This window comes from Ahaetulla prasina, chromosome 3, assembly GCF_028640845.1.
Source record: "Ahaetulla prasina isolate Xishuangbanna chromosome 3, ASM2864084v1, whole genome shotgun sequence".
Lineage (NCBI taxonomy): Eukaryota > Metazoa > Chordata > Lepidosauria > Squamata > Colubridae > Ahaetulla > Ahaetulla prasina.
The window spans coordinates 128277624-128291748 of NC_080541.1; the positions used below are offsets into that span (position 1 = coordinate 128277624).

The 14125-nt window shown below is 37.0% G+C and overlaps 1 protein-coding gene across 1 annotated transcript in view; it reads left to right on the top strand.

Annotated features, from left to right (window-relative positions):
- HMCN1 (hemicentin 1) overlaps positions 1-14125 on the top strand; it is a 292886-nt gene that overhangs the window by 126536 nt on the left and 152225 nt on the right. The window contains exons 24-30 of the mRNA XM_058177873.1: positions 1011-1283; positions 3046-3141; positions 7681-7875; positions 8087-8217; positions 8901-9048; positions 9750-9873; positions 10286-10440. Coding sequence (XP_058033856.1) covers positions 1011-1283; positions 3046-3141; positions 7681-7875; positions 8087-8217; positions 8901-9048; positions 9750-9873; positions 10286-10440 — 1122 coding nt within the window. The remainder of the gene's footprint in view (positions 1-1010; positions 1284-3045; positions 3142-7680; positions 7876-8086; positions 8218-8900; positions 9049-9749; positions 9874-10285; positions 10441-14125) is intronic.

Sequence of the window (14125 nt, forward strand, 5' to 3'; positions counted from 1 at the left end):
CCATTTAGAGTCTGTTTGCAACACAAAATTATGCAGTGGAGAGTTAATTTTTAAAAACATTTCTCAGTGCAATACACTACTTTCCCACTGCTTGCACCATTGACACCCGCAACCCATTCACAGGTACCATTATCTTTCTTAATTTCCCCCTTCCACAAGGCTACGGAAAATACCCATTGCTTCTATTTGCCGACCTCCTGAATCTTCTTGTGTAACATAGATTGCAAGACTTGCTGCTTGGCCACAATTTACAGAAACAATCTATGCTCATTAAATGAAAAGGATCTGCTACACTTCTTTATAATAATATGTATTTTTTGAAAGATAATCATTTAAAATGGGAATGCCATGGCTCAAAGGTTAAATATGCTGGAAAGATGACAGCCTGGGCCCTAAACCTGAGCCCTGCACAATGGGGTGAGGCAGGGGTGAAATGTTCCTGGTCGGTAGTGATGGAGGCAGGTGGTTCAGAGAACCGGTAGCAAAAATCCCTGCCCCCCCGCCCATGCCCAGCTGAGCCACATGATCATCAGAGGTGTTTTTTGTTTTTACTTTTAAAAGCATTTTTTCTTCGGCCAAAAAATGCTTTTAAAAGTAAAAAAAAAAGCCTCTGATGATCGCGCGGCTCAGCTGGGATTGTTAGAGCCTTTTAAAAGCATTTTTTCTACAACCTCTTCGGCCGAAGTGATTGTAAAAAAATGCTTTTAAAAGTAAAAAAAAAAGTTGGCCACACCCACCCAGTTACATTATCACCACCACCAAACCACGCCCACAGAATCAGTAGTAACAAATTTTACATTTCACCCCGGGGCGAGGTCTCATTCCTTGCCCCAGTTCCTGCCCACCTAGCTGTTTGAAAGCATGCAAATGGGTTAACAGGTATCACTTTGATGGGAAGGTAACATAATTTAGTTTTAGCATGCTATGCTGTGTTCTTCATCTTTTACTGAATGATCTTCTAAAATCTTTCTGTATTTAATTTATTATTGTTGTTGTTATTTTTTATTTAGTTCCTCCAAAGATACAACATGGGCCTCGAGTGATTAAAGCAAAGGCTGGTAATAGAGTAGATATACATTGCAGTGCTCAAGGAATCCCATCTCCAAGAATTACTTGGCTTAAAGATCAACAACCCCTATTGATAGACAACAAACAATATGCTTCGTCTCTGGATGGAACGCTGAGTATCATCAAAGTTGTGCTTTCAGATGCGGGAATCTATAAATGTGTGGCAAGTAATATTGCTGGTCATGATGAAGCTGAGACAATGATCCAAGTTCAAGGTAATGTTAACATTATAGAGAAAAGTGTATAAGAAGAATTATCGTTTTTTAAAAAGAGGTTATGTTTAAACTTACAGCAAATAATTGGATTATAAGAGTTTTTTTGTTTTTACTAAGAGTATTGAAACACATACATATAAACTTAAGGGAGAATATCCTATTGCATACATATATACAATCTGGTAAAGCAGAGATTCCTTTTCAACCAGTCAAATGTCTATATATCTCTATCTCTGTCTCTGTATTCGTGTATGTGTGTGTGTGTGTGTATCTTCCCAATATATTTATTTATTATCATGAATCTCATGGGAAACTTTAAATGACATGGAATTCACTTTTTCCGTTAGTTCAAAAATGCAAAATTAGATATGTTAACTCTGTTTTGAATTTTCTTTAGTTATGGCAATTGAATTATAATTTTTAAACCACCAACTAATCCTGAAGTAACTTTATGTTGATTTTTATGTTGATTTCTTCTCCATTCTGTAGTCTAAAAATCATTCATAAAACAGAAATAAAGTAAAAGGAAATTGACAACATAAGCTTAAAACTAACAGGAGTTCATGTTTCCTAGGATTCAATACAATTGTTTGTAGAATATAAGAAAATTTACAGTTGCATTAAAGCAGTTGATCTAAACTAGTAAATGAGAGGCATCTTTCTTGGAAGATGAACTATTGATATTAGGAATTATATCGGCAGGCAATTTGATACAGTCAGACTATCGCTTTACCTAATGCTATCTACCCTTAGTTGCTTTCTCCAAATTCCCAAGTTTCAGTGGAAGTTTCTATTACACCCTGACGCAAATTGTGTGGGTAGTTAAGAGAGAAGAGAAGGATGGCCATCATCATATATAAAGTTAGATATGTTTTATTGAAAAAAAAACCTTTATTTTTAATGTCAGTAAGGGCAAGTATTAAAAATATGTAACATTTCATTTTAGAAGGAAAGGAAGTTCAGGTATCTAAATCTGACTAGTTGATAGGAATAACAGAGCGGTATTGTTGCTTCTCTGATTTGCTAATCAGTAAATTGCAACAGAAAGGTACAAATCCAGTTTGTGAGGAAATTCTCAATTTATACCTAAATATACTGAGGAATATAACAGTGAATTTTGACTTACCTGATGTTGCTTCTTTTTCTTCTTGATATTCGTACACAGAAAAGTTTTTTTTCTCAGAGTTTCCTTAGCATACTATGAAGCCTCTGAACCAAGTAAACAAAAATGTAATGCATTATATGTAATATATAATGAAATTTTAATAGTTAATATATATGTGTGTGTGTGTATGTGTGTGTGTATGTATGTGTATATGTATATGTATATACCATGTTTCCCCGAAAATAAGACCATCTTATATTTTTTTGAATCCTGAAATAAGCGTATGGCCTTATTTTTGGGGAGATCTTATTATTTTGGAGCAAGACGGGGCTCCTCTTGCAATCTTACCTGATTTCCAGCTCTGTCTCCCTAACCAGAGGACATGGTGGGGACTGGCTGTGCATGTGTTTAAATATTTTTGGGGAGGGCTTATTTTTGGGGATGGCTTATTTTTGGGGGGAGGGGCTTATTTTAGCACATACTCTCAAAAGCCCAATTGGGCTTATTATCAGTGGATGTCTTATTTTTGGGGAAACAGTGTGTGGGTGAATGTGTAAATGTATGCCATTTTGAGAATTTCAAAGGTTTATAAACTGGAATTTGGAAAACCTACCCAATAGTATAAATAAAGTTCATATTCCATTCATTTTGTATTAGAACCTCCAACTGTTGGAGCACTTGATCCACCATACAACTCTCCATTTCAAGAAAGGGTAGCAAAAGAACAGATTGCCTTCCCATGTCCAATCAAAGGTACAGAGCATCATAAACTGCTGAGTGGAGACTTTCCATTTTGGAGAATGTTGACTTTTGTACCCTATTTGATTCTATTATTTCTTGCTTAATTAAATTTATTAGCTACCTAACTTTTAATGGACTATAGATGGCATACAAAGAAGGAAAATATAAAAACAACTGACCCATACAGACAGCCCAAATTAAATCACCCAGAATAAAATAATCTAATAGACAGCATAAGCAGCAACAACAAAAACAGGGGCTATTGAACAAATATAAAGATCAACTCCGGGCCAACTTCAAAATCTTGAAATTAGGTTTTAAAAGCTTTCTGGGACCCAAGCAGAGAGGGCATCCTTATCTCTGGACGCATGCTGTTCTACATGGTGGGGCCATAATAGAGAAGGTATGCTTCCTAGACACTACAAGAAGACAATGGGGCCTGAAGCGCCCCCATGCTGTTGGAACATACTAAGCAGGCAGAAATAGTTAGAGAAAAATGGTTTTTTTTATATCCAGGTCCTATACCATGCAGGGTTTGATAGGTAATAACCAGCACTTTGAATTAAATAACCAGCAGTTCACCAATCTCTGGAATGGGAGGATTAGGCCCTCCATCTTTTATAATAATCACTTGACTGCAATGGTGGTGTTATTATTTTTTAAATACCCTGCAGACAGAAGCCAAACTTTGGATCACACTATCAAAGTTTGGTATTTTTCCAATATTTTAAAGCTGATTTGCTGTGTTAATAGCCAGTTTGCTATAGTAGAAAAATGTACACTTGAATATACAGTAGCGGCCAAAATTGTGGAAACCTTTTGGGGAAAGTGTATTTTTGAGGTTTGATGGCTAATAATGCCACCACGTGTTTATTGGACCTGTGCCCTTCCTGGTTGGTGCTGGCCACACAGGAGGTGACATGAGGCTGGCTCCGGGGGATTATCAATGCTTCTTTGCAGGAGTGGGTCTTTCCTGCCGCCTTGAAAGAGGCGGTGGTGAGACCCCTCCTCAAGAAGCCTTCCCTGGACCCAGCTATTTTGGGAAATTATCGTCCAGTCTCCAACCTTCGCTTTGTTGCGAAGGTTGTAGAGAGTGTGGTGGCACGGCAGTTACCCCAATACCTGGATGAAGCTGTCTATCTAGACCCGTTCCAGTCCGGCTTCCGGCCCGGATATAGTACGGAGACAGCTTTGGTCGCGTTGGTGGATGATCTCTGGAGGGTCAGAGACAGGGGTTGTTCCTCTGCCCTGGTCCTATTAGATCTCTCAGGGGCTTTTGATACCATCGACCATGGTATCTTGCTGGAGGGGTTGGGAGTGGGAGGCACCGTTTATCGGTGGTTCTCCTCCTATCTCTCTGACCGGTCGCAGAGGGTGTGGACAGGGGGGCAGAGATCTACCGCAAGGCGCCTCACTTGTGGGGTGCCGCAGGAGTCGATTCTCTCGCCTCTCCTGTTCAACATCTATATGAAGCCGCTGGGTGAGATCATCAGTGGCTTTGGGGTGAGATACCAACTGTACGCTGATGACATGCAGCTGTACTTTTCCACCCCAGGCCACCTCAACAAAGCTGTTGAAGTGCTGTCCTGGTGCTTGGAAGCCATACGGGTCTGGATGGGGAGAAACAGGCTCAAGCTCAATCCCTCCAAGACGGAGTGGCTGTGGATGCCAGAGTGGCTGTGGATGCCGGAGTGGCTGTGGTTGTGGTTGCAGTTGCATCTGACTGTTGGGGGCAAGTCATTGGCCCCAGTGGAAAGGGTGCACAACTTGGGTGTTCTCCTGGATGAACGGCTGTCGTTTGAAGATCATTTGACGGCCGTCTCCAGGAGAGCTTTTCACCAGGTTCGCCTGGTTCGCCAGTTGCGCCCCTTCCTCGACCGGGATGCCTTATGCACGGTCACTCATGCTCTCGTTACCTCTCGCTTGGATTATTGCAATGCTCTCTACATGGGGCTCCCCTTGAAGTGCACTCGGAGGCTTCAGTTAGTCCAGAATACAGCTGCACGGGTTATAGAAGGAGCCGCATGCGGCGCCCGTGTAACACCACTCCTGCGCAGACTGCACTGGCTGCCTGTGGCCTTTCGGGTGCACTTTAAGGTGTTGGTTACTACCTTTAAAGCGCTCCATGGCTTAGGGCCTGGGTACTTACGGGACCGCCTGCTGTTACCTCATGCCTCCCACCGACCCGTACGCTCACACAGAGAGGGACTTCTCAGGGTGCCATCCGCCAGACAATGCCGGCTGGCAGCCCCCAGGGGAAGAGCCTTCTCTGTGGGGGCTCCTACTCTCTGGAACAAACTTCCCCATGGCTTGCGCCAATTGCCTGACCTTCGGACCTTTCGCCACGAGCTGAAGACCTATTTATTTACTCGCACGGGGTTGGCTTAAATTTTAAATTTTTTAAATTTTTTAAATTTTAAATTTTTGGATGTATTTTAATTGGGTTTTAGATTTTAATATGTTTTAAATTTCGGCCAATTTTATAATAAGTTTTTAAAATTGTTTATTTTAATTGTATTCTGTTATTGTTTTTATTCCGGCTGTACACCGCCCTGAGTCCTTCGGGAGAAGGGCGGTATAAAAATCTAATAAATAATAATAATAAATAATAATAACACCACTTTTTTTTAGAGTTTCAAGATAATCAGATTCCACTGCTGAATGGCCTGGGAGTAGGCCAGACCTTAATCCAATTGAAAATCTATGGAGCCAACTAAAGAAACTTGTTAGTCAGAAGCGACCCAGCAATAAAACCCAGTTAACAGAAGCAATTATTCAATATTGGTTTCACATTATAACAACTGCAGAACTAAAAGACTTGGTTCACTCCATGGGAAGACATTGTAAGGCCGTAATTCATGCTAAAGGTTACCCAACTAAGTATTAACTGATGTAATAAGTTTTTTCATAATAATGTGAAAAAACACATTTTTCTATGTGTTTCACTTTTCTTCTTTATACTGTAACTGCTATTCTAATAGCAAATCCTTCATAAAATTTATTGCATTACATTCTTGATTAAATTATCTTTCCATTGATATATAATTTTATGGTACTACTAAAAAAAAGTGGTGTTATTATCTAGTTTTAGAAAATACACTTTTCCCAAAAGGTTTCCACAATTTTGGCCACTACTGTATGTAGCATCTGCGCTATTGTCTTCTTGAAAATGTTTCCCATATGGTGCTACTTGAAATAAGCAACTTATGTATTAATGATCAGTCCTTCCTATAATGTTGGAATTGTTTGATTTATTTGGCTAGCAGTCTGCAAGAGGGCCTTCTTTTGCTTAAGGAAAATGACATTTTAAGACTTTCCTTTTTGCCTCCAGGTAGATGGGTTAAACAAAGTCAGTTTCCTCCTCTGAAAAGGATTTTCATAATTTTTTAAAACACATTTCATGGGAGGCAGTGGTGGGATTCAAGTAATTTAACAACCGGTTCTCTGCCTCAATGATTTCTTCCAACAACCAGTTTGCCAAACTGCTCAGAAAGATAACAACCGGTTCTCCTGAAGTGGTGCGAGCTGGCTGAATCTCACCACTGATGGGAGGTGATAGGAAGTTATAAGGCTTGTCAGCCAATCTGCTTACTGACCAGAAAGGCAGGTCTAAACAAATAAGGATAAATAAAGTCAAAAGCCAGTTCTTTGGAACCTCTTGAACACATCTCGTCTATGTATCTGCATGTTTGTATTAGTATGTAAGATTATGGCTACATGGAGATTTCTAAGTGACTAAGGGGAAGGTTGTATATATGAGTGTGGGAAGGTATACATAGAGAAGAAAATTTGTTTAGATGCATGCTCATCTTTAAGCATACATAAGTAATAAGTGAACCTATCAGGTCTGCCTGGTCTGGATATTCAGACATTCACCAGGATACTATGGACCATTTGTGATAGTAGCAGGATGAAGAAAGACATCTTGGGGTATAAAAGAAGGAGATATTCTGCTGCCTCTGATAATAATGAATGCCACTCAGAGGTGGGTTTCAGTTCAGTTCTGGAGAACCGGTAGAGGAAATTCTGAGTAGTTTGGAGAACCGTTAGTAAAAAATCTGACTGGCCCCGCCCCCATCTGTTCTCTGCCTCCCAAGTCCCGGCTGATCAGGAGGAAATGGGGATTTTACAGTATCCTTCCCCTGCCATGCCCACCAAGCCATGCCACGCCCACCAAGCCATGCCACACCCACCAAGCCATGCCACACCCATCAAGCCATGCCATGCCCAACAAACCATACTCACAGAACTGGTAGTAAAAATTTTTGAAACCCACCACTGGTGCCACTTGTTTAAATAACAAATACAATGAAGAATGTAGAGAGAGAATTTGTAGACAATTCTATCTGCTATTTCAGCCATGGAAACAATGGCAAGGTATAGGGTTTTTGAAGAGTTTTTGGGAAGGAGGGTCTGTGCCAGTTCAGCAGCTCTTGAATAGGGTGCATATGTTGTTAAAAACTACCAAATACTTTATGCTGAAATACAATCTATTTTTTTTAAAATTTCAAATTAAATGGAATACTTAGAACCCTTTGTTTTATAATATAGGTACCCCAAAGCCTGTGATAAAATGGCTACATAACAATAGGGAGCTTACGGGCAGTGAACCTGGCCTTTCAATTTTGGAAGATGGAACTTTGCTGGTCATTACCTCTGCCACACCTTACAACAGTGGAGAATATATCTGCACAGCAATCAATGAAGCTGGAAACACAGAAATAAACTACAGCCTGAAAGTTTATGGTAAACTAACCATTTTACTAGGAGTTAATGTTACTTCATTCTAAATTTTACAAAGTGGTAATTGAGGTATAATTAAAATATTGACATTAGCTGTGTTGAAACACGCTTGCACGTGTAAAAGCCAAATAACAAAAAGGGCTGAGAATATTGAAATAAAAATCAGTGCTACAAATAAGTGACTTTGTTTAAATATTTACTTATTTGATTGCAGTTCCACCTGAAATCAAAGATCAGGACAAAGTGACCAATGCATCTGTGACCATTAACAAGCCTTTAGGTCTGTTCTGTGAAGTATCTGGTGACCCTTTTCCTGTCATCACTTGGTATAAAGATGATGTACAGGTACACGAACATATTATCCATTTTTTTTCTCAGATTAATAATGAAATGAAGCTGAAACTGAGTTTCACAGGAGTGGATTATTATTTTGATGCAATCTCATATAGGAATAATACTGAAAGTAATGTTCAACCTCTGTTCTTCCTATAACCCTGTCTGTCTAAAGCAGTATAAAAATACATTCCCATCAGAGTTGCAGGCTTTCCATCCAAAAAAAGGACACCCCCCCCACACACAAAATAGCTGGAGGCAAAACAAAATTCAAGTACCTAAAGGGTGGATCTTGGTTCCAACTTCTGCTAACTATGAAGTTCTCTGCATTAATGGACATTTTCCTAAACTCATTTTGGGATCTCAAGAATAGGTTGAAGAAATTAGAGGGGTTGCTGTAACTCCAAACAGTAATAGTCTCTTCTGACTGCTGCCTTCATACTGATCCCATTAAAAGACCAGTACAAGAGGCACTGAATTAAACAACTGTCTTCTTCATTCACTGTGGCTTTCCCAGAATAATCTATCCTGTCGAAGTCCAGAGGTTTATGGTAATTTCCAAAGTAGGAATTGTTATTTAGCTTCTATTATTACTCCTGGTTGCAAGATATGCTATAAAACGTATCTAATTAAGCACAAACAATGATCTGGTATATTTAGCAGATATAACCTCAATTATGCCTGAATCTTTTCAGGTTCTGGAGGGCAGCAGTTTGCAAATTCTGGAAAATGGAAAGTTGTTGAAACTTCTTAAAGTTGCAACTGATGATGCTGGCCAGTATTCATGTAAAGCCAACAGTATAGCTGGGAGTTCAGAGAAATTTTTCACTATAGATGTGCAAGGTTGGTACACTTAACTATGATTATGATATGAAATTAAATATTAAGTGCCCTTGGCATTTTAGAAATATATGCTTAGGTATGCAATAGAAGCATGAAGTACTCAGTAGTAAATTAACTCTCATACAGTCTTTAAAATATATTATAAATAACTGACTAACCTTATTATCCTGCATTATTATTTTGATGTGATATGGACCCATTAAAAGGACAAGAGAGCAACAAAACAACACACTTTTTAACCCTGGATATTTGAAATGATATGAACCTTGAAGTAGCATTATTTAGGCTTTTAGATTATTTAATGCTCTATTAATCATTCCTAAAACTCTAAAAATAGCCAGCTTCGTGAACCACTTTTCCTGGTTCACTACTCCAATTCATTCCTTTAATTAATGAGGCTGTGTGTCTCACTTTTAAACAACCAATAGAAAACGCTCATTGCAATTAATCCCAAAATTATCATTAGTCAAATATCAACCTAGAATGAAAATAGCTTTATATTGCCGATTTCTACAGTGAAATGCTAATATGGACACTATAAGCTGGTATTTAATATGTATTTCGGGTGTGAAATGAAAGAAGCTTATTTCCGGGATTAGCTTCCATTTTTCGTTTCCTAAAAGCACTTTGTAGTATTTTAATAGGGCTTCCCATTTAATTATCGCTCCTTGTTGTTGTCTCTTGTTATCTCTTTCCTCTAGTCCCACCCATTATAAGGGATGTTGGACCCAATGAATTTTCAGTCATCCTCAGTCAACAGGCAACTTTAGAATGCAGAATCAGTGGGTCTCCTTTTCCTATTATCCAGTGGTTCAAAGATGGCAAGTAAGGGCTAATTCTTAAACCTTTCTAACATGACTTATAGATGAAAAAGAAGACGCTTGCTTCTTCTCAATATAGTAAAGTCAGTATCCTTTTCTTTGACTTTGCATCATGTCTTAAGAATTAATTTCAGTAAAAAGAAATTCATATGACAATCACAAGTCTTGGAACCAGGTTGGCTTCTATGCATAGGGTACTTTCCTCACATTATCATTTTCTAAATGAATTGTTTATGAAACGGAAAGAATCTTGTATATCCTGTTCTATATTTCCCCAAAAATGGATTACTCAGGGTTTCCCACAGTGTAAGTTTTGATACTATTTTACTTTGTAGTGTACCTGTCAGTATATAAGCTTTATTTACAAACATTTTATTAAATTGATGCCATTTTAAGATATTTATTTTCCCTTCCAGGCCCCTCTTTTTAGGTGATCCTAATATTGAGGTTTTGGCCAAAGGGCAGATTCTTCAAATAAAAAGTGCTCGAAGAGTTGACAAAGGACGCTACCAATGCAGTGCAACCAATTCTGCAGGCAAACAGTTTAAGGAACTCAGACTCATAATCCACAGTAAGTTATTACAAAAACGAATTGCATATCTGTTTAAGGTGTGGTGCTAATAAATATGACAGAGGCCTCTGCACCCCAATTTCTTGTGTTCCCACAAAAAATAAATCAAAAAATTCCTTCAGCTTACATTTATTTATTCATTCATTTGTGCCTTTGCATTCTTTTTTATTGCAGAAACTGTAAAATTGATCACTATAAAAAATAATGCTTAAAAGAAAAATACAGTTATTGATAAACATGCTAATTGTTATACCAGAGATTCTATTGCTATAATGGATCTTTAGTCTGAAAACCCACTGTATTTTTTCATTGAGTTGGAAATTCAGAAATAGATTTCTCAGAGTTGATTTTATCCCTTTTTTGGTCATTTGTTTCACTCCCAGTTACTGGAAGGGCCCCTTTTTCTTCCTCTGGATGTAAGGTGGAAATTTGAAATTAAAACATTTGTCCTCTGGACTGTCCTCTTTATGACCAAGTTGCAGAAATGACCGTTTCCCTGACTGACTGAAGAACCGAGTAACTGGAAGGGGTGGGTCTTCCATCACATTTGCAACTGTGGTATAGCATAAATTTATGGACATTAGTACTGTTCTTTCTCATTTATAATACAATTTCTTCTTCAGTTAAACAGAGATTTTTTCCAGGTACAGATAAGTGTTTCTTTTTGGTGATTTAAGATATTTCTGGAATTATAATGTTTAGAAACATCTGAGCATTTTACTGATTTTTGTTTACCTTGCAAAAAGCTGAGGAACTAAAGAGATTAAAATCTTTAAATGGAAAGAAATAGCTTTTCTTTTTGAAAGAGTGAATAAAATGATCCTTGTGTGGGAAAGCTGACTTGTTTATATAACAATTGTAAAACAAAATCTTGAGGGTGGATTACCAGAGCACAAGAGGAAATGAGAGAAAATATTTGATTTATAGACCTGTGAAATGCTTGAATTTTTTTAACTCTTTACTGGATCAGAAGTTATTTTTGAAGATGAATAAATCTCTGTGTAGACAAATGAGATGGATTAACTGGATTTATAAATGCAATTAGATAATCAATCAAAAATTGGAAAAAAAGTGTTGTAGATTACTTGTTCAAATTGAAATAGAAGAGATTTATTGAAGTTACTTCATGGAAACTACAAGAGGCTTTAAAAGATGATAAGAAGAGGGTGAGATACTAGAAGAAAACAAGATTATTTGTGGGACTTAAGGATGGATGGGAGGAAGAAGGAAAAATATATAATTGATTTACCTAATTATAGTTAAATAATGACTTTCTATTTCTGGTGATGTTGAATGGTTATCTGGGTTGAATAGTGTTTCTTTTGGAAATGTCTAATGGGGTAATTGATTAATTTTTGGGTATCTAAATAAGGACTGGTTTGGTAGGTGTGGTAATTTTTAATAGTTTTTAATTTCTTTTTTGCAATGTTTAAAAAGAGGACTTAATATATTGTAGACCTAATGGTAAAGAGGGATATATATATATATATATATATATATATATATATGTATATATATATATACATATATATATATATATGTATATATATATATATATATATATATATATATATATATATATATATATATATATATATATATGTATATATATATATACATATATATATATATATGTATGTATGTTAGTAAGTATTTTTGTAATTTACTGGATTTACTTGATTAATAAGGAGAATTTACTTGATTAATAAGATTTACTTGATTAATAAGGAGAATTGAGGATTTAGAGATGGGTTTATAGAACATGGGGGGGAAGTATGAAAGGAAAACATCCTATTTTAAGAGATAGTAATGTGTTGTTAATGAAGCTACTTTTGGACTTTATGTCAGAAAGTGGGATTTAATAATTAGAATTATATGGAATTATAGAAGTAGCATGGATCATTGTTGATTTTAAAATAAGAATTTGGTGCAGTTTTTATCTGTACCTTTACCAAAGAAAGTTGAAAGCAATTCTTTTTCTTTTTTCACATTTTTAATGTCTCCTTTTTAATTTCCATTTTTCTTGCTGGTTTATTTTTTATTCACATTTTTGAAATTTAATAAAATTAAATTAAACATTTAGAAATAAATATTTTTTTATTTGAATCTAGGAAACAGTGTCCTCACTGTGTCAAACACTGCTTCAACCTTAATTCTTAATTTCTTATTTGACTGGGGCTATTTCCTTTGCAAATCATTTTGAAAAATTAAAAATATATATGGTGAAGCTGGAGAGGAACTAAGTAGAAACTTGACATGTCACTAGCAAAATTTCACCTTCCCATTTTGTCAAACTCACTTTTATATATACTTATACAATATATTTATTACATAAGTATAGAGCGATTAAATATGGAATTTAATCTCATTTGGGCAAAATCACATTTGATTTATTGATCATGCAATGCAGCCATAAGAATTTTGGATAGGAATTGAACGATATTAAGGCACAAGAAGAATGTTTAATACTTCACCACAATCTGAAATGCTTGCACGTGAATTTTTTTTTAAAAAACTTGGCTCCCAGTGATGCCAGTCACACTGATGAAGATAATTTTTGGTAGGGATAGTCAAAACTTAGAAACAACTGGGTAAAGTAGATGAAGACTACTAAATCATTATGGTGATTCTTTAAAGTGACTCTATTTCTCTTAGTCTTAGTCCTGTGTCTTTTTCCAGGTTGAATTTTACTGAAAGCAAAGTTTTATCTTCCTTTTATGATTAATGAAAGATTGAAGTGGATTGGTAGATCCCCAGGATTAATGGTAGATTGGTAGATCCCCATGGAACTGGATTGGTAGATCAGTGATCATGATTCGCGAGCATAACCTGAGAAATAAAGGCTGGCAGAAGAGAATAGCAGAAATGCACTGTACCTGTTGTTTGGCTATGATAGAACATTTTGAATCTTGTATAGTCATTGAAACAAGAGACCAGTGGGGGACTGCCAGAATAGCGAAGGATAGGCCATAACTGATATGCATGAAGGCTTTATGGAAGCATGGAGAAATACCGTATATACTCGAATATAAGCCGATCCGAGTATAAGCCGAGGTCCCCAATTTTACCCCAAAAACTGGGGTAAACTGGGGACTCGAGTATAAGCCGAGGGTGGGAAATGAGGCACCTACCGGTTGAAACCTCCTCCCTCAGCTGAGAAGGCTGGCGGCTCCCCGCCCCGCCCTCTCACTGCACCGGCAGGGCTTCCGTCCGGTAAAATGTGAAAAAAAGAAAAAAAAACAACTCGAGTATAAGCCGTATATACTCGAGTATAAGCCGAGGGGCTTTAAAAAAAAAAAAACTCGAGTATAAGCCATATAGACCCGAGTATAAGCCGAGGGGACGTTTTTCAGCACAAAAAACGTGCTGAAAAACTCGGCTTATACTCGAGTATATACGGTAAATGAAAGACAGAGAACCAAACGGGAAATAATTTGTAGGGAAGAAAGTTTATGTAATACAAGCTGGCCATATTTTTTTTTTTGTTTGTTTACATTTATACCCCGCCCTTCTCCGAAGACTCAGGGCGGCTTACAGTGTATAAGGCAATAGTCTCATTCTATTTGTATATTTTTACAAAGTCAACTTATATGTCATATGGCCATATGTTATAGCACTTAAAAATAGAACTAAACTTGGATGAGGTTGTATTTCCAATTATTTCCCCCAGTGTCTTCAACTCCAA